This window comes from Eptesicus fuscus, chromosome 12 (assembly GCF_027574615.1).
Source record: "Eptesicus fuscus isolate TK198812 chromosome 12, DD_ASM_mEF_20220401, whole genome shotgun sequence".
In the NCBI taxonomy this organism is placed as follows: Eukaryota; Metazoa; Chordata; class Mammalia; order Chiroptera; family Vespertilionidae; genus Eptesicus; species Eptesicus fuscus.
This window is the reverse complement of record NC_072484.1, coordinates 54,329,212-54,349,871: the sequence shown is the minus strand read 5'-3', so window position 1 is coordinate 54,349,871 and position 20,660 is coordinate 54,329,212. Positions and strand designations below refer to the sequence as shown.

At 42.7% G+C, this 20,660-nt stretch overlaps 1 protein-coding gene across 1 annotated transcript; it reads right to left on the bottom strand.

The window, feature by feature from the left end:
- Positions 1-6,301: 6,301 nt before the first annotated feature.
- On the bottom strand, positions 6,302-20,638 carry LOC103304760 (peptidyl-prolyl cis-trans isomerase A-like). Its single transcript, XM_054724304.1, has 3 exons — positions 20,291-20,638; positions 18,857-18,986; positions 6,302-7,028 (listed from the first exon to the last, which is right to left on the bottom strand). Exons 1-3 carry the CDS (start codon positions 20,636-20,638, stop codon positions 6,532-6,534), a joined length of 975 nt encoding a protein of 324 aa, XP_054580279.1. The 3' UTR covers positions 6,302-6,531.
- Positions 20,639-20,660: the final 22 nt, after the last annotated feature.

Genomic DNA, 20,660 nt, shown 5'->3' with positions numbered 1-20,660 from the left:
AGTGCTGAGAGGCTTTGTGGGATGTGGTGGCTTATACTGAAGAGATGAGTGGTACCTATTTTCCTTGGGGTCTAAAGAAGATCTCAGAGTTAGCTGGACTTTTGTCATTAAGCTCTGGGGCAAAATACATGTTACTTGGAGTGCCAAAGAAAATGGGAGTGAAACTTCTCTTTCTGCATTTGAATCACTACCCATGAGGCAGCCCAAAAAGGGAAACATTATGGGCTTCCAACCAAATGAGTTGCTGCAGAAGTCCTACAATCCATATACACAGAACCATCCCATAATAAGCAGCACCCTGGTCCAGGGGAGTCTGGGGCAGGAGGCAAATGCCCTGTGCTCCTCACACTCATCTGGCTTAGTGTTGTTCTTCGGAGTCATCTTTTCTCCCTTCTGGCCCAGAAGTCACCTGCAGCAGAGTTCACCTGTATGAACGTATTTGTGGGAAGGAGGAAGTGGGTGCCCAGGACCCCACCAGGGACAGCTGCTTCTTAACATACTGGCTCCAGATTGAGAGTGAATTCCAGACAGTGCCTATTTGAATACACTCCAAGCATATGGACAGACTTAATGCTCCTTCATCAAGTATCTTTAAAAGCCTTATTAGTAAGTAGACTGATTCCTATCTGGCAGGTGTAGACCAGTGTTTCTCAAATTAGGCTGCCTGTTAGAGTCATCTGGAGAGCTCAAGATCACAGTGATTTTATAGTTTCTTTAATGAACTGAACATAAAAAAATGTCATTCTAATGACAATTATTTTTTCTGAAAGCAACCTCCAGTGCTTTGCTTGCCTTTAATTAATTTTATTGGAGTTGACCCAAATAAAAAGGCATCTCATCTCATCTATTCCCCCTACCTGCCACCACTGAGCAAGAAGGTGAAGGTGTGAGGAAGCAGAGCTGGGCACCTTGCATGCCTGAGGACACTTAAGCCAGTGTGGGATGCACTGAAGAGTCAGCAGCAGCCCTTCCCTCGGCTGGAGATCCTTCCTGCAGGGTCCACAGTAGCAGCATTTCTAACCCACCCTTCTCCCAACTCACACCTGCTTCCAGTCACTTCCGTGGGAAGAAAAGTCAAGGGCAGGAGGAAGCCCCTTTTCTCTAGCACAAGGCATCTTAGTGACAGAAATGGAGTTGCTTGAATGTCACTCTGTTCTTAGCAACAAAGGAAAATAAGAACCTGAAGTGTACCAGAAAAGAGGGGCAAATTTCTGTCAGTGATACAGGTGACAACATCCTAGCCGGGAAGGAACCTCCAGGGATGGATGACTGCAGACTCAGAAGTAGGGAGAGTATTACAGATGTCCCCGCCTTTTTCCCCCATTGTCCCCTCCACTGGGTTCCCACCCTGCCCCAGGCCTTCACCACCCTATTGTCTGTGTCCATGGATAATGCACGTAAGTTCTTTGGTTAATCTCTTCCCATCCCCCCTCTTTCCTCTGTGGTTTGTCAGTTTGTTCCATGTCTCTGGTTTTATTTTTATTTATCAGTTTAGGGGGCAATGAGGGGCAAAGGGGCAACACTATAAAACTCTCAATAATAAAGATAAAAAATAAAATAGAAAAAAAAAGAAGTAGGAAGAGCTGGGACTGACTTCTTGATGGCTGGTCTTTCAGTATGTATGGCTGTATTTCGGTAGAGTAAGGTTCGAGAAAAAAGAAAGGGAGGGAAATTTTGGTCTTGAGAGAACTAGAGGCCCACGCAATTGCTTTTTGTTGTTGCTGTTGCGGCTTGCTTCTTTTATAATTAGTTCATAAAAGAAGACAGGGAATTTAAATCCTTCTGCCTCTGATTTGCTGAGGGGAGCACCTAGTTTGAGGGGAGCTTCAGCTGCTTGGGAAGGAGGAGCCCAGATGGAATATATGGGGAAACCCTCTTTCAAATGGGTGTTGAGACTCAGCGTGTGTGTTTTTCTTTTCACTCCGAAACATATCTGTTGTCATCCCTCTAAGTAACTGTAGTTTGCAGTTGGCGTGGTGGGATGGCCAGACAAGGCTGTGGGTGAGGTGGGATAAAGGTCTTGACTCATTTAGATCAGCAGCCAGAGCCGATGGACCTGAGCTTGAGAAAGGGATCCTGGTGGTGGAGACATCCAGACTGTGGAGCCAGGTGAGGTGCTGATATCCTTGGTGGCCACTTCCCAGGGGCGAGATTTGCTGCACCTGTGAGCGCTATTGCTCTCAGGGTGTGGAGTGGGTGGAGTTCTGCATCTCAGATTTTCACTCCACTTACAATGTCCTCATTCACGGCTTCCATGGGCAGACCCAAGGCTCAAAAGGGAGCCCCCTCCCTTGACGGAAGCTGGGATATTTTATTTCTGTAGTCATGTCCCTACCTGGCGGCTCCTGCCCATCCCTCCCACCCCTCCAACGTACACTCACATATAAACAGAGGCACCTTTAAACATTTCAAAAGGCTTTTAGATTCTGATAGGTATTCCGTTCTTAAGGAAGGAATACATTTATCAAACTCAATGTCCCAAGTACTATTACTCTGAAATTTAGTGACCTCTTTTCAATTCATCTTCCCCTGCCCCCCAACTTTTTTTTCTTGACTTCAAGCCTACATAAAAGCCTTCACCTAGAGTCACTGATTCTTTCAGTTGACGTTCATTATTATATGTTACCCACTATGTACTAGACACTGTGATAGCCTTTAGATCAGTGATGGCGAACCTATGACACGCGTGTCAGCACTGACACGCGTAGCTATTTCTGATGACACGCGGCCGCATGCCGAGGATGAAACATTTGCTGCTCCTGAGGATGAAACATTTGCAAAATAATGTTTTTTCCTCAAAGTGACACACTACCCGAGTTATGCTCAGTTTTTTGGCAAAGTTTGACACACCATGCTCAAAAGGTTGCCCATCACTGCTTTAGATGAACAAAAATGAGTATATCCTGCTTCCTGAGCTCAAGCTGCTCATGGATTATTGGAAAAGGGAGACCACAAAACAAACAAAAAAACAAAACAACTATAATATGGCCTGATAATCTTATATTCCACGCAAGTGTATTTTGAGCAAAGGGAGCAGCATGGATGAAGGGAATTTGAAAAGGCCTGGTAGATTTGAGGAAATGCAAATCAGTGATGAAGTAAGAGATTCTGAGAAGAGAGAAGCCCAATGTATGCCGGCTCTAGAAGATACTGAAGCTGGCCAACCCCCAAATTTTAAGCTAAAAATGTTTTTCAAAACTGGTAAGGAATTGCCTCTGTTCCTTTATGAAAGGGAAATAAAATGGTTGCCGGGGCTGGTGACTGTCAGGGATCCTGCTTGAAGAATGTATTGGTGACTCAAGAGTGGCTGAATTTCAGAATTGTTCTGCTGATGTGTCAGACCTGGTATTGGGAATGCACATGTTGGGGGCCCTAGTCTTCATGAGCTCTTGGGAGCCCTGTCCTCTAGCAATAACTTGATGCCCATTTCCTGAAGTCCATCAGAAGTGAACCTTGCAGTAAAATTACCCTCAGTAGTTACAACAAAATTTTGAATGAAAGGGAATGGACCCTCTTATTTGAAAATAAGTGAAGAAAGACACTTGAAATGTCAGGAAGACTTAAAAGGATACAGGAATCACTTCTCCTTCTAAGGAGATTAGCGTCTCCTAGTTTTTCTATATGGCTCTGAAGTGATTGATAGCACAAGGCAGCCCTCTCTGCAATTCCTCATCTCTGGGGAAGATTTAACTGCTTGTCTCATATGGCATCCAAGAGGACCAACTTCTCCCATGCATATCTATATTTGCTTTAACCTTTTCATTTAACAAAACAAGTTGTTTAAGAAAACAACTCATAGGACTAAAAGCTGTGATTTCTAGCACCTTGTTTCAGATATCTAAATTGTATACTCTTATTGTGGAAAGGGCTGGTTTAGCTTGCTTAATTTGTTTAAATGTACTACAACTGTTTTCTTGGTGTCCTTCAGATAGGATGGCATGGTGGCCTCACTTTAGGAGGAGTTGTGGCAGAGGATGGGGAAGAGATTGTTGATAAACCTCCACTCTTCTTGCTTCTGGGGATCATAAAGAAATTCAGTTGCAGGAGAGATCAACCAAAGGACTTGTATGCATCCATAAAAGCCTAACCAAAGGACACAGACAACAGGAGGTGAGGGCATGAGTGTGTGTGTGTGTGGGGGGAGGGGCAATGGGGCGATAAGGACACATATGTAATACCTTAATCAATAAAGAAAAAAATGTTAAAAAAAGGAAACTCAGTTGCATTGGACTTGTTAATACAGCCTCTTCTCTGTATCTGAAATTTAGGTCTACAACCCAAGGTTGGCCCTCAAGCTGTAGCACAATGTTTTGACAGTAGATTTACTTGTCAGATGGCAGCTCCACACCCACAGGAAAGGCAGTTGAGCATTAGCATCTCTGCTTTCTGAGAACATGCAGGTTCTCTCATATGTGGTGTGGCTCTGGGCTGGCAGAGTGAAGTAGAAGAGATGAAGGCCTTACCTACCTAAAGACATGCTAACAGATAAAAACAGACCCTTGTTCCTTTGTCTTTTATTCCCTGACCAGGGCAATGCAGTACCCTGAGAAAATTGAAGGTGTCATTTATACAATAAATAAATAAATAAATAACAACAACAACAACAAAAAAACAACCAAGAAAAACCTCCAGTCTTGCCTATTATTATTTGTACTAGACGCCTGATGCACAAAATTCGTGCAAGAGTAGGCCTTCCTTCCCCCGGCTGCCAGCACCGGTTTCCCTCTGGCACCTGGGACCTGGGCTTCCCTCGCAGCCCCAGCTTCATCCGGAAGGAAGTCCGGTCTAATTAGCATATTACGATTTTATTATTACAGATACCTTCATATCTAATGGTATATTCAGACAGCACCTGTTCCTAACAGGTTTTGGAGAAAAAAATAAAACAATTGACATTTTCAGGGCATGCTCTTTTTATTTTATTTTTTCCAGATTTATTGATATGTGATTGACATAAAACAGTGTGTAAGTTTAAGGTTTACAACATGTGTATTTGATACATGTATATATTGTGAAATGATTGCCACAAGAAAGTTTGTTAACACCATCACCTCACATAACTACCTTTGTGTGTGTGTGTGTGTGTGTGTGTGTGTGTGTGTGTGGTGAGAACATTTAAGATCTACTCTCTTAGCAACTTTCAAGTACACAATACAATGAACTACAATCACCATGATGTACGTAAGGTCCCCAGAACTTATTTATCTCAGTGAGGGTCGGTTCTGCAGAAAATACAGACATTTAAGGTATGAATGATATCTTTCTCTAAGCAACTTAAAATCTAGTTAATACACACACATGAAGTTAGAAATGGTAGAGTTGGTGCTGAGGGAGGTGACAGGAAAGTCACAATAGTGACAGTAGGGGCAGTCTGAGAGGTTTTCAGAGATGAGAGGCAGTGAATTATCAGGCTTAAACTCAGCAAATATTATAATATCTAAGACACGTGAGAAGGGGTGTGGAAGATACACACCAAACTGTTTAGTTCTGGGGAGGAATCGAGGACTGGGTATGGAGGGCATTAAAAGGACAGTTGATGTTGACTGGATTCATGTATCACTTGTATAATCTTCGGCGGGCTGATAAATGTTTAAGAAGCAGCTATTTCTTCTTTAGAGAATGTTTCTGTTGCAGTGCTGTCCATTTCCATGCTGCAAATACTTCCACCCTTGCTAATTTCAAGCAACCAATGTAAGATCAGCTAGCTCATAAATTCTTGGCAATTTAACAATTCAAACACCTATGTACTAGGTTCTGAGGAAGATGGAGAAAAGATTATGATGCAATCCTTGTCTGCCAGGAGACAGAAATATAGTGGGTGAGCTCAAAGAGAAACTAAAGGAAGGAGAGATTAACTTTGGCGAGGTGTGGGGATGGAGGAGAATCAGAGAAGGTTCTCTGAATGAGCTTGGAGAGATGAGATCATAGCTATGTAACTGGAGAATGGGAAAAGCCCTCAAAGCATGAAAGTACAGGATACATTCAGGGAATTACAAATTGCTCACTTTGCACAGGATTTGCACAAAATATGGGATGAGGCCAGAAGAAAGGGTCAAAGTAGTGAATTTTACTGTGAAGTAATGAGGGCTACTGACAGTTTTTGAGAAGCATCAGGCAACAATTCTGATGACAATGTAAAGACTAAACTGTAAAAGAGACCATTGTGTTATAATGAAGGCTTCAATCAAGGCAATGCAAAAGAGATCACACTGAGGCAGATCCCAGGAAGGGAGAAATGACAGGACAATGGATTGGCTGAGGTGAGTGGAAGAGATTGGCTGCTTGAAGATAATACCTAGGACTTTTATTTTTATTTTTTTGACAGACAATTGTTTAGTTTTTATTTCATAATCATAAACTTAACTCTGTAATCCAGCTAGACTGGGAAGGGGTAAGGAAATTATGGAACCCAATAAACTGGCAAGAGCACAAAGATTATGGAACATTCCAAGCAAATTGGGGTGAAGGGGTGCTCTCCTGAGCTACAGAAGGAATGGTCTGGTGGTAAAGATAAAACACAAGTCAAATTTATTAGAGTTGTCCACAGTCAGCAATGGTGATCTTCTTGCTGGTCTTGCCATTCCTGGACCCAAAGCGCTCCATGGCCGTCACAATATCCATGCCTTCTTTCACCTGCCCGAAGACCACATGCTTGCCAGCCAGCCACTCAGGCTTGGCGGTGCAGATGAAAAACTGGGAGCCGTTGGTGGTAGGCCCAGCATTTGCCATGGACAGGATGCCAGGGCCTGTATGTTTCAGGATGAAGTTCTCGACCTCAAATTTCTCCCCATGGATGGACTTGATGCCTGTGCCATCATGGCGTGTGAAGTCACCACCCTGGCACATCAATCCCGGAATAATTCTGTGAAAGCAGGAACCTTTATAACCAAATCCTCTCTCCCCAGTGCTCCGAGCACGGAAGTTGTCTGCTGTCTTTGGAACTTTGTCTGCAAACAGCTCGAAGGAGATGCGGCCCATGGGCTCGCCATCGATGGCGATGTCAAAGAACACGGTGGGGTTCACCACGGCTGGTCACGGGCGGCTTCGGGGTGGCAGCGTCTGCAAAGCCAATACCTAGGACTTTTAAAAAATGATCATTCTGTCTCTTGTGGAAATGAATGACTTCATCAGAAAAAAAAAAAGGAAGCATTTTTAAGAGACTATAAAGTTCAGGACTTGGGAGCCCAGTTGGTTATTTCCTTTGTATTTTACTACTGACATTTGTAAGTTTGAAAGTGAGAAGGTCTGAAACATGAGTGGCAGGTCATGAAGATGGTTTTGTTTTATTGAATTTGGATTTATGGATCCTGATTCTGGGTAGTTATGCTATGAAAAGGATGGGTTTTTAGCTTGGGATGGAGGGCATCTCACAAAATTGGGAAATAATAATTAACTCAGGAGTTTACCAGATAACAATAATTTATCCATGGAATTTGTCAATTTGGGTTATCTTGTATTCCTCATGGACTTTTTGTTCCACCATAGTGATGTTGGGTCCTTCTCAGGGCACATGATACATATGTGTCACTTTGCAAGTAATGCTATCTTTAATCACCTAATTAAAGTGGTATCCCTCCCCCCCTTAACTGTGGGGGAACTATGTTCCAAGATCCCCCAGTGGATGCTTGAAACCACAGATAGTACTGAATCCTATATAGGCTATTTTTTCCTATACACACATATCTATCATAAAGTTCAATTACAAATTAGTCAATTTTATGGATAGAAGATTCATTCTTACCATAGATCTTAGCAACCTCAGCATGATTGTTTTTCTTTCTTTCTTGAACTTTTACCTTTCACTTAATGAAATTACTTATAGCTTCTCTTTTAGCATATCCGAATTGCCAGCATCTCTACTCTTGCACTTTGAGGCCATTATTAAGTGAAATAAAGGTTACTCCAACACAGTACTGTGATACTGAAACAGTTGATCTGGTCACCAAGATAGCTACTAAGCAACTAATGAGCACTTAGTGTATACAGTGTGGAGACACTGGACAAAGGAATGAGTCATGTCCTGGGTGAAACAGAATGGATGGGTCAAGATTTCATCATGCTACTGAGAATGGTGGTGCAATTGAAAAGTTATGAATTGTTCATTTCTGGAATTTTCCACATAAAATTTTTGGACAGTGTTTGGCTGTCTGTAATTGAAACCGAGGAAAGTGAAACTGTGGATAGGGTGGAACTACTCTACTACTGTTTCCTTAGTAAGTATTATAGGGACCTACTTGGGGACTACATAAAAATCTTGTTTCTCATCATACTTTCAATGAATAATTATAGTTTTTCTTTGTGCTTCTTCCCTGAACCAATTATTACTGTAGTGTTTTCCAGAGGGTAGTTTTCTATCTCCATTATTCATTCTATGGTTATTAGTTGTAATTGATCTTGGACATGCTTTACAAATTGCCTTGACCTCTACAGACCTAGATCATCCTTAGTTAAAGCAAAAAAAATAGAATGTTTATCTATCACTTATTTTGTGTTGTTTCTGTTATAACACATGGAGACCACCAAAGGTGGAGGTGCCCAGGCAAAGGCATGGAGAAGAGGGAGCATGTTTCATGTGTTTGCATTCACTCTTGGCTTTCTGAGTCTTCCTCAGCTAAAATAGCTTATGCTGCCAAGGAAACAGAGGCATTTTTATCTGTTATTTATCCTGAAATCATCACTGTAAAGTAATAATGAATAGTAATTGTCACTCCCATTCTATAGATGAGAAAAATGAAACCCAGGAATGTAGATACACTGCCCCCCAACTAGATAGTGGCCCAACTGGGACTAGTTTCTAGTGCCTGCAGCCTTTTAGTCCCTATCTGGGACTGCTCTAAAAGTTATATGGAAAACATGATATCTCTTCAAGAAAAGATGTTGCTTTTGAATAAAATCATTATGAGTAGGACTGTCCTTCTTTTGGCAAATTATTATGTACATTTTATCCATACAATCCAATCTATTATCTGCAAACAACAGTAAGAGTTATTTAAATAGAAGCTTCTTACAGACATCAATTGAAAATTACTTTTTTAACTTGAAGCTGAATTCTTTTTTTTTTTTTGAAGCTGAATTCGTGATGATGATCTTATATTCTAAATATGGAATCTTCCATTTATGCAGAATGGCTAGGAGGGGCAGGTTAATGGAACATTACTGTATGGAGCAGGATCCCCACGTTTCAAAGAATCCAAACACAAAGATGAAGGAAAAGCAATTACTTCTTTAAAATCACAGTGTCTTGCATTAGTATGGACAGCAATGTAGTCCCATTGAAAAAGGAGGTAAGAGGTCAGTGAGTAAAAAAAATAATCATTTTCTATGTTACTTTGTTTTCTTTTTTCTTTTTTTTCTTGTCACTTAATTTTTCTCTCTTAAAAGTAGCATGTAGGAAAAAGAAATTTTAGATTAAGGTGGGCTTTTTGGTGAGTGGTATCTTGAATTTTAAAACATTACCCATATATCTGTTGTTTAACATCTTTTCTTCAGGGTACCAGTGATTAGATTCCACTACTGGGATAGCAAACATCTACACTTGTACCCAGAATCCCTGAGTGCCTGAGCATAGGCACTCCTCCTGGTTTTGGTTATTTTGTTTTATTTTTAAGTCATTGGTGTCCCCTGTGTTTGTCCTGATACCTGGCACAAAGTAGGCACTGGATAAATATTTGCTAACTGAGGCACTGACCCACCGACAGCCAGACTTAACATCCAGGGTGAGGGCCCAGCCTAGGCCTTCCTGAATTCCTGGAATTTTTTTCTTATTTCAAAAACAATACATGCTCATTATATAAATTTGTAAAATAGAGAAACTCACACACACAAAAGAGAAAATGAAGCTCTCTTTATCTTACTAGCCATAGAGATGATTATGCCATATGATGAGCGTTTTCCTATTTACGAAGTATTCTTCAAAAACATGTTTTTAATGGCAATAAAATGATCCATTGTGTGGATGAGCCACATCTAACCATTTCCTTGTTGGGGTCATGTAAATTCTTTACAATTTGCCACTATTGGAGATGATGTTGTAATGCTATACATTAAACTCTCTGACTATTAAAGCTGATTATTAAGTTACTTTCCAAAAAGATTATATCCATTTAAGACCACATGCTAGTGCCTCAGATATTTTAAATGCTGACAGTTGAGAAATGAGGGTGTTGAGTCAAACCCTTTCCTTTTAAACAGCCTCCAGTCTGATGAGAGTGAACTAATGTTTTCCTCCAAACTTAACTCTGGGCCCCTGTGAAGGGTAGGGTAAACCACAGGGGAATGGATAATTTGGAAAACATGCTTGAAAACCTCAACCTAAATTGAGGAGAGACCATTAGCCCCTCAAATAAGAGCTTGTGAGATAAAATGAAGGAGAAACGATGCCCCAAATTGAGTGATTAATAACACAAAAAAGCTAATATCATTATGCTAATTGTTATCACTGTATTCATGGCCTCAAGTTAAGAACTTTTTTCTCTTTACACAAGATAAAATCATGCTAAATAAAAGGGGAAAATATTGGGGCGAGGAATCAGTTAAAGGAAAGAGCACTAGTAAAAAAAAATTAACAGTCACTTCTACTCTGGGGAATATATTTGTCTCATTCTAAAACAAAAACATAATTTTCAAAAACAATATATAATGAAAACCAAAACTTTCAAAAATCACTTGCCATTATCATAAAGAAATTACATTCTGGTGCTTGTTTTTTTTTTTGCCGATGTGTATTCCACCTCAGAGACTGGTAGACCAGGTGTCTGACTGAAAGCTTTGCTCAGTACCCACTGCAGGTATCCCTAATGCAGCATGTACACATTTCTTTATTACATCAGCATTGAAAATAACTCTGAGCTATTATGAATATCTAAAGTACTATTGCAACAGAATAGCTCAGCTACTTTTATTTTTTTGTTAATCCTCGCCTGAGGATATTTTCCCATTGACTTTTTAGGGAGAGTGGAAGAGAGAGGGAAAGCCAGAGAGAAATATTGATGTGAGAGAAACACATTGATTAGTTGCCTCCTGCACATGCCCCAACCAGGGCTCTGGCTGGAGAGGAGCCTGCAAGCAAGGTATGTGCCCCGGGACCCTTTGGTCTGCAGGCTGAAGCTCTATCCACTGAGCAAAACCGGCTAGGGCCAGCTTAGATATTTTAAATTTAACCCTTAATAGGACAGTTTATTTCCAGGTTTCCAGTTGAGCAAAGGCTACACTACTTGGAATTATGTGGAAAGTTCTAGAGATAGAGTCCTGGGCTCTGAGCCAGTCATTTAGTGGGAAACCACCATTTTAGAAAGTGGGATTTTTTGGATACAGTGGGAGCAAGATTGAAATCAATCTTCATGTGGGACAATTTTGCTGAAAAGCTTGAGTAATTGACCTTTTATTTTACTTTTGTATTTTCATGGATTGTCATGAATCCAATTCCGGCTTATTTTCCAATCATAAGCCTATTTATTATATTTTACAGCTTGATGGCTCATGAATGAACTTTGGAACCACCATTAGTAAAAACAAGGATATGCTGTAGAGTTGGGTGAATGTATTTTTAGGAAGTAGTATTGATCTCACTTTCTTTGTAAATTTCTTTAGTCTCATGGTTAACCTTGCAATTCTTAGTGCATAATTAAAGACAGACCATCAAAAGTGGATTCAAAGCCACCATAGTTTTGTTACAAAATATACTGAGAAGCCAATGGTATTAAAGCCACGCTGTCCGGGGATAAAGAATGAGTCCTATTTCTAGGGCCCTTATGCTTCCCTTTGACAAGGAAGTGAGATGGAGAGGAAGATGTAAGATGTGTAGCCACTTCTAAAAGATGCAGGATATATTTTTTTCTATTGATAATTTTCTTTCTAATGGTGGTGGTAGAGCTGAAAGTTCTAAGCTGGAGTAAAAGTCTAAGTAGCTGGGATTTGAGGCAAAGAGTGGAGATCTATGGTCTGGGCTCTGGGGCATCTAGAGGAAGTAGAACATTTCTGTTTTCTTCCTCTGATCTCCATGCTTGTGTGCCACCCGATGCCATTCTAGCTTCCTTAGTTCCACTCAGTCAGTGGCTGGGCCTGGAGTTAATGAGAAAAGATGATTTAGAGGATACTGTTGGTTAAATATCCATTTCTCACCATCCCCCTCTCAGTGGACTCACATTTTCATTTTAGTTTACATGAACACCCATGTATTTTAAGGGAAGATGACCTCAACTTCAAGTCTTAGTTGGCTTAACTCAATCAGCTCATTCCATTCCAAAGTTAAGGTCATTGGTTCAGGGGTGAGCATATAACTTACAGGGTCCAATCAAGCTCAGTCTCAGGACGCCTGCTTGGAATCCTGTGACTGGGATTTTCTCTTTCTTCGTCTAGATGCCAGAATATTCAGGAACCACCACGGTCCTTTTGCTACCTGAGAAAAACGACCTAAAGATGATGTTAACAAATGGGAGAAACACACACAAAGGAGTGGCAGAGAAATGGAGCAGGAGCTCCTGGGTTAAACTGACTCTGAACTTCCAGTTACATGAACACATGAATGTTTTCATTGTTCAGTTCAGTTAGGAAAGAGTTTCTGTGTCTTGCAATCTTTACCGAAGGTTGGAAGTCTTAAATTGAGGCATCATAGGCCCACCTGTGGGGGATGTGTCTTCCTGTTGACATGTAATGAGTAGTCAATTACTCATATTAACCTAGAATATAGATGAAATGTTATACACTCCCAGTGAGCAATACTAGAAAACAAATCTGTTCAAGGATATAGTACTGTATAAAAGGAGGGGAAGGGCTGTATTCTATCATCTACCCATCATTTATCACATATTTCTATGAGAAAATCTGCTCCAACTTCCAAACAAGCAATTTATAAATCAATTTCGGGGCCCCTCTAGGTCTCCGTTGTCTCATGAGGGTGTAATATTAAATGAAGTTTAAGGCATCTTCTACCTTTAACATTCTATGATTCTTTGTTACCAGTTTATTTTAAGTAAATACAAGCAAATCCCTGTAATAGGGCAGCATTCTTGAATAATGTGGCATTTGAAGTTTGTTCGTTTCCTGTTCAGCAAGCTATATCTTGTTTGTTTTCACAGAAATTGAAGATTTGCCATCCTTATTTTAACCATTTTTGAAATTGCAGCATAGTGCTCAGATCTTGTCTCTAAATATTTATACACAGAATACCTTATTTCCTACAGCAAACTAACTTTTTGAGTTGTCAGTTTTACGGAAACCTGAAAGATCCATATAGGTTCACGTTTCTAAGCAAACACAAACAGTAATTTCCTTCTTCTCCACCCAGGGGTTAGTCAAAGCAGGGACTTTTTTCTAAGAGTAGAGATATTTGCCATCTTTAGATAGTTTCAACACAAAAATGTAATGGTTCATAATACTTTTGCTTCAACACTTCAGTTATAGATTGAAAAACAAATGACCAAGTAAGCATAAAGAATGCATTGAAATAAAAAGAGCCATGCTTAGAATCATGATTAGGCAAAACCTACCTTACTTATAGGTATGGCAGGTGATTCACCTGTTAGGAATTAAGTATTCCTTCGATATTCTCCCTATCCCCCCTTGCCAAATCTCTCCCTCTAGACTGCTAAAATATAAAGTCCATCAAAACTGAGAAAGCCGTGCCCCTGGGTCCGGCCGAGACCAAACCAGAGGGAGTCGGACCTACGTTACCACCATTTGTCCACCATCCAGAGCTGAGGGGTCAGTGCTGACATGTACACATAAGGAACTGGTGGACATTGAAATTGGGTCTCAAAAGAACTGTTGGTCCAGAAAGAAACTCACTACAGACTGATTCATTTGCCTGTCAGCATAACTATTATTGCTCGTCTCACATTCAGTTCTTATAAGTATATATCTAGTGACATATGATCTCGCTCATCTAGGGGAAATGATGAACAACATAGACTGAGGAACAAGAACAGAACCAGAAACAAGGAGGCATCGATCGGACTATCGGGCCTCAGAGGGAGGATAGGGGAGGGTGGGGGGAGGGGGAGAGTTCAACCAAAGGACTTGTGTGCATGCATATGAGCTTATCCAACGATTAAGTTCAACAGGGGGTTGGGGCATGCGTGGGGAGGGGGGTGGGATGGGAATGGGGGGATGAGGACAAATATGTGACACCTTAATCAATAAAGAAATTAAAAAAAAAACTGAGAAAAAATCTGGGAAGTAAAGGAACAATGCCAGCTGTAACAATAGCCTCATGATATCTCTTTTAGGACCAAGCATGTAAGGGCCACAGGCTACAGTCAAGATTCTTTTGTATTAGGACTATTGATCACAAAATCTCTATAAAGTATCCTTGCTGGAATTCATGCTTTGGGCTTGGAGCATTGTATCTAAAAACTTTCAATATTTTCACACTCAACCAGCACCCATTCCGTGAGTGCTATGTGCTAGAGACGGTGTGTGTCAGCGGGGACACAGAGATGAAGGAGACGTGGTCGCAGTGAAGTACAGGGACACAGTAAAGATGAGCCACCTGTCATCCACCACATGTCATAATGACCACAGTGCTGCCTGAGGGTGAGGAGGGCAGCCATGATTGTGGGAGTGTGGTGGGGTGGGTGGAGACAGAAGGGGCCATTGTGTGATGGAGACACATATGACAGCCTTCACTAATTTTGTGATGGGTTTTGCGGTCATTAGAGTCATACCAGTTGTGACTGTGGGTGCAAGTTGGGGTGCTCATGAGGACAGAATGGGTGGTGCAACCCCTGACCAAGTTCTAACCATCATGCCGTGCTTCTGCAAGGGAGAAAGTGTGACGACTCTATCAGGAAGAACCTTTTACATTTATTAGACATTAAAATATTGGTGCCTTGAAAGAGTTTTACTGCCTCTCCAATCTTCACTTTTACCTCTCTATAAACACGATATGCTGCGTGAAAGCCTATGACTCCATTCACAGGTCAAATTATTGGCACATTTTTCATTGTGAAAACAGCACATTGGAAGGTACTACATATAGAAAGGGTGAGTTTATGTTGTTAAATAATCCCCAGTAGGAAATGTCTGACATTCTCAAAGGCTCCCCTCTCCCCCATTTATGCCTTTGATCGCTTCCTACCTTTTTTGAGGCCTTGGTATGCTCTCTCTTCCCTCTCATCTCTCTCTTCCCCTTAGAGGTGGCCTGAAATAGACGTTTATGTTCTTACTTATTTATTAAACAGTTCAAATAGCCTGTTTGTTGAGCCAGGCATTCTTCTAAGCGCTTTGTAAATATTAACTCACTTAACCTTCATAACTATTCTTTGAGGTATCTACTGTTATCATCACTCCCTTTTTACAGACTAGGAAGTGGTAAGTAGAGGTATTAAGGAACGTGCATAAGGACACACAGCCAGAGAGAGAGCAAGCTGCATGGCTGGGATTTGAACCCAGACCTCCATAGGGTACTTAATCTAGCTGCAGTGTTGAGGGGTTGTAGAGATTCTGCTGTGGCCCCACCAGCTCAAACCTTGGTAGGCTCTTCCCCATTCACCTAGCCTTTTCTGCTCCTGCCCAAAGCATGCAGAGCTCTCTATAGAAAGATACCTTTGAAATGCAGAGGTTGACAGCTTTAATTGTGGATCCACACTGTGGTTTTGGCTAGTCTGCTGGTAACTGACTTCATAGTAGTCAGTCTTTAAAAATGGTTTAATATCCATACTGTTTTTGTTGGATAATTGCATGTCTTTAATTTGTGGTATTATAAACAGAGCAATAATCTGGCTCAGGAGTAGCCAGAGAAAGTTATTTGATATCCATTAAGTCAAGTTTTTATTTTTATTCACCTCCATAGAGGTGAGTATTATTACAGTCAGGAAAAAGCAACATCATGAAATATATTCTAGTAGGTGTCGCCTGACTGGATAGATTTTAAAAAATAATTCCTTTTGAAGAAGGTAGTCTTCCTTCCACTTCCTTCCTTCGCTAACAGAACAAGTAAATATAATTTTCCCCTTAGATATTATGACAGTTTAGCTCTCTTTAGAATATAAATTTTAAAGGGGAAAAGTAAATCACACCTTTTTAGTTCATGGACTTGGAACAGTGATTGGTCTTTAAAGACCTATTTAAACTGCTGCTACCTAAAATGTTTACCTTACTCAGAAAGTTCTTTTTTTTTCTTTTCTCAGAAAGTTCTTGATAAATAAAAACATTAAATATGTAAAACAATTACTTATTTTAAATATAAAGTCCCCAGATAGTAATTATATTTGAAACAAGGGCATCCATAGTCAGTGTTTGCTTTTCATCAGTGTTCTGTGATTTAGTTGACTTATTATGTATTTACATGTAAAGAATAGGTTATTTAGGTAGCATCTTCCATCAGAAGACATTTCAGTGGTCTGAAAACTTGAACCTAAGCTAACTGTTCAGTCTTTGGAGATAAATCACTCCTTTTGGCTAGCCCAATTGGTATAGTATTTAGATTATCTTATAGGTTTCTCTTTTACCTGACAGTCCAAAGAGCCAGATAAGACATATGTGAGTGGGCTTCCTGGGGTCCTGACAAAGCTACACACAGGAAGAATGCTCGTAGTGAGTAATATTTCTACCATTTCACAGATGGAATAACTGAGGCACTGAGAGATTAAGTGGCTTGCCCTCAATCACAAAGCTGTTTAGTAAATCCAGAAGAATCAGGTACTCATTCCAGGTAATCCTGGTTTCGCATCCAATTCTCACCAATTCTAAATTTTGCAAGTTACAGTTCCTGTACCTGCCTACAGGTAGGTTACAAGCTGGAAGTTGAATCTAAAATGAGAGGATGTTGCCGACATTCACTTTCTAGGAGAAGGAAGCTACCAAGCTTTGCTTTAGCTAAAAGAGCTGACACGGAGCTAACGGTCCCCCTGGACCCAACCCTCTTGGACCCGCTGGCTCTCTGCTGATCCCCCACGGCTTTAGTGCATGAGGATTCAATCAGCCCCAGACCGCTGGCCGGGGTGGGGGGCAGGAGGACTGTAAATCTGGGAAAGCTGCAAGCATTCAGGGTCTTGAACTTTATCAGGTTTAAATGTGTGATTGTGAAAGTAAAGAGCAGAGAAATGACAGCACTCAGTAAATCAAACATAGAGAAGATCAGGACTGTCAGAGACAAGAGAAAAACAGGCTCTGGGCACAAACCCGGCTGAAAACCGGCAGGGCGGGGAAGACTTTTATGTTCTCTCCAGACTCTGCCTCTTGAAAAACAAATCTCCTTCTCTGTCATTTTATCTAGAGAACAGTATTCTTTGTTATATACCACAGATTTCTTTTTTAAGTTTTCCTGATTGAGGTTTAGGTCTTGTTTTAGAAGACAGGGTACTATAAGGGGAAAAAAAATAAAACTGAAAGAAAATCAGTTGGAAAATGTCTGGAATGGCCTAGATTTTCCTCTGTCAATAGTGTGTTCCATTCTCAGAAAAAAACTGGAAAAAAATGTGTTCCATAGCTCATCAGACATAATTTTTTTTATTCCATAACAACAATGTAATTAAAGTAGAATAAGTCTCCTGTACAAATATATATAGCAATACCAAATTGAAAGGTATAGAGCATGAGAGAAGTGTAGCTAGCTGACCAGGTCAATTTAATCAGCTCTTTTTTTTCTCCCTGATATCTAATGCCAGTCCTCACAGCTCCCTCCTTCATGGCCCCATCTGTTAAGTCGCTCCTATCTACTGCCCCAAAGGAGTTCCAGGGAGAGGGTGCTGCTTTCCTGGAGCAGAGGATGAGCCTCGAGATTACTATCTCTGTCCTGCAGAAGATGTTGGTCGGTGGCTGGCATTTGCAAGGGGGAACAACAAGGAATGTTTCCTCTTCAAAGGAATCAAAAGCAAGTAAAGGACCTTTTTGCCTCACCCCTCCTTCCCCCCTTTCCGACCATAATGCAATAAATAAAGTCCTTACTGCTGGTGCGTAGGAAAAGCCTGAGACCTCTGGTGAACGGCAGTCTCCAAGACGCTCTTTCCTGGGAATTAATTTAGCTTCAGGGGACAATTAGGGCAAGAATTAAAATTTGGTGCAGTATATACGAATCTATTATGTTATGGATATTGGTAATAACTGTTCACTTTTATATAGCGTTTACTATGTGCCAAGTACGATTAGCACTTTACACAAAAGAAACATTTTAATCTTCTCAACAATCCTGTATTGGAGGTACTTTTATCATCCTCATTTTACAGATGAGGAAACGGAGACACAGAGAGGTTAGGCGACTTGTCCTGGTCACACAGCTAGTAAGTGGTAGGGATGGGATTCAAACCCAGGCAGGCTGGCCCAGCGTCTGGGCTTCTAGAAAGTCTCTCAGTGTGTGAGCTAGAGCGACTCCCTTCTTTTCAAATCAACCACGAAGCCGAGAGGAAAATCTGAGCCTGAGTATTTCACTAGAGAAGGAAAAAGGCTCAGACATCTCCCTCCATCTTGGAAATTCCCTGTGGTACTTGGCCTCACCAGCTCTACAGAAGTGCCAATCTTCTAGACTGTAAACACTTCAAAACTAGAGGCCAACTCTAATTTTTCTTTTTGCAGTGCGTATGGTTGGGCAAGTGCAGGACCCTGGGTAGACAACCCTTTGGTCATAATTCTCTGCATATTTGCAGCATAGCTAAATGGAGAGGTCATATTTCTGGGTGGCAAATGCAGTAATTGTTTTTATTTCTTGGCCGCTTTTTTTTCCTTTAATTGATTCAAGGAGAAACGTTAGTTTACTTAGCAAATCTTCAAAAGCCGATTACCTCCCTTTTCTGCCACCCCGCAACACCCTGCCCCTGGGGAAAAAACACAACACCACCCAGTCAGAAAGGTCTCTGACCGGAGACAGCTCTGGGGCAGTGGCACCTGGACCCTGACCCTAGAATTGGCATTGCGCTCACACTTAATACCAGCCAAATCCAGGGAAAGCCCACGGTTTTGGGCTTTGGAACTTGCTGCATCTCTTTCAGCTTCTTGGGTGTAGAAATGATCCCTTTCTCTCTGATGATCTGATTTTTCCGTTTCCCCGGAAGCTGGGTGAGGAGAAAGGATTAGATTTCGGAGTTCACCTTATTTGGATGGGGAGAGGAAAAAAGAGAGGCATCTAATTCTGGGGCCCAGCATGAGGTGACAGACAGAAGCTAAAGATGCTGGACTGACTTTGGGAATTCAGAGCCCCGTCTCCAACTTGGACAGAGCACAGAGAGGGGAAGGCAGAAGACATGGGAAGAAGCCCCACTGCAGGGAAGTGTGTGTGTGTGGGGGGGTGTCTCATGTGCCAGCCCCAGCCTTTTAAAAGCGGTAGAAAAGGCTAATTCAGGCCTTAGGGGAGACTCGAAAACATGGCATCATACTCCCCAAGTCCACTTTTCAGGATCAGGAAACTGAATATCCCTCGCTTCACCTTTGGCAAAAGGGAAGGGATCACCCCAAGGGCAGGGCCAGGGCCCAGCTGGCAGCCCTGGGCTTTGTGTAGTAATGCCAGTAGTCATTAATAATGATAATAAATACCACACTTCATAACCAAACCCAACCTGAGGATGACTGAATCATTGGACCTCTGCCTCCCACCTGCATGCTGTCAGTCTGCTAGTCCACACCCTCCCATCAGCTTGGGCCTAATCCAGCTGCCAGGTTCCAGCCACCGTGTTCTGACGGGGGGGGGGGGGGGGTTCCAAAAGGTCTGCTCCCCAGGACCAGAGACGTGGAGTCACACTGCCCCTCAGCAAAGCGGCAGGGGGTGCGGGTGGGAAGGTGGAGGTGGTTTGGCTTTGCCGTCTCCAGCATCAGACCGTAATAAAAATGGGATGGGAATTTAGGCCCCGCTGAGCTCGGTTTGGTTTTTCTGCGATGTGCAGGGGGGCTGCTCTGGGAGCCCAGCTCCCGCCTGGCGTTTCCCCCGGATCCGGGACCCCCAGGGCCTGGCACTCCCAGGTCCGGCACATTCCCGGGGAGGCCGCAGGTCCCCACCGGCGCATCCGAGGTCCGGGCGGCTGCAGGCGAGGTCTCAGGATGTCAGGGTGCAACCCGGGCCGCGGGGAGGGAGGCCGGCGCCGGCGTGGAATGTCTTTATCGGGATCCGGGAGCCACCCGCTCCTCCTTCTCTCCTCCCAGCGGTCGCGGAAAGACACCTTTCCATCTTTTGTCAGGCGTCGTGGCCCTTAACAGCTAAATTTATTTGGTTTAAAGCGGCCTCGGGAGAAGCGGGGAGGGGAAAAATCTTTCGTCGGTCATTGGGTGGCCCAGATAACGAGCTTGAAAAGAGAGAGGGGAGAAGAAAGTAAAAAGGTTAATGGACGCGGGGAGGGCTCGGAGGCGCCCAGCGAGGGCCTTTTACCGCGACCCTCCCCCTTATCGCGGCCCTCGCCTCCCCGCGGCGCACGAAGTACATTAAGTCGCGTAAACAGCGCGCGGGGAGGAATGCCACCGCGGTGACCTCTCGCGCGCCGCCGCCGCGGGCCGACCTCCGCGCCGTGCTGGCGGCCGCCGGCGGCGCGCGGGGGGCGCCCGGGGCTGCGGGGCGGGGCGGGCGGCCGGGCCCGCGGACACCGCGCTCCGGGACTCGAGTCCGGCCGCTCGGGCCCAGGCGGGGCGCTGCACCCAAAGGGACCGGCGGCGGGGCGAGGGGGTGAGGGCGACCTCTAGGCTGCGCCGCGTTCCCGCTTCCGCCGCCACCACTTGACATTTCTAAAGAGTATTTGGGGGGT

Coding starts and splice junctions, on each gene's coding strand:
- LOC103304760 (XM_054724304.1), bottom strand. CDS start 20,638: ATGTCAAGTGGTGGCGGCGGAAGCGGGAACGCGGCGCAGCCTAGAGGT. Junction 18,987..20,290: donor CGATAAGGGGGAGGGTCGCG/GTAAAAGGCCCT, acceptor CTCCTCACCCAG/CTTCCGGGGAAACGGAAAAA. Junction 7,029..18,856: donor CTGGATTTGGCTGGTATTAA/GTGTGAGCGCAA, acceptor GCCCGTGACCAG/CCGTGGTGAACCCCACCGTG.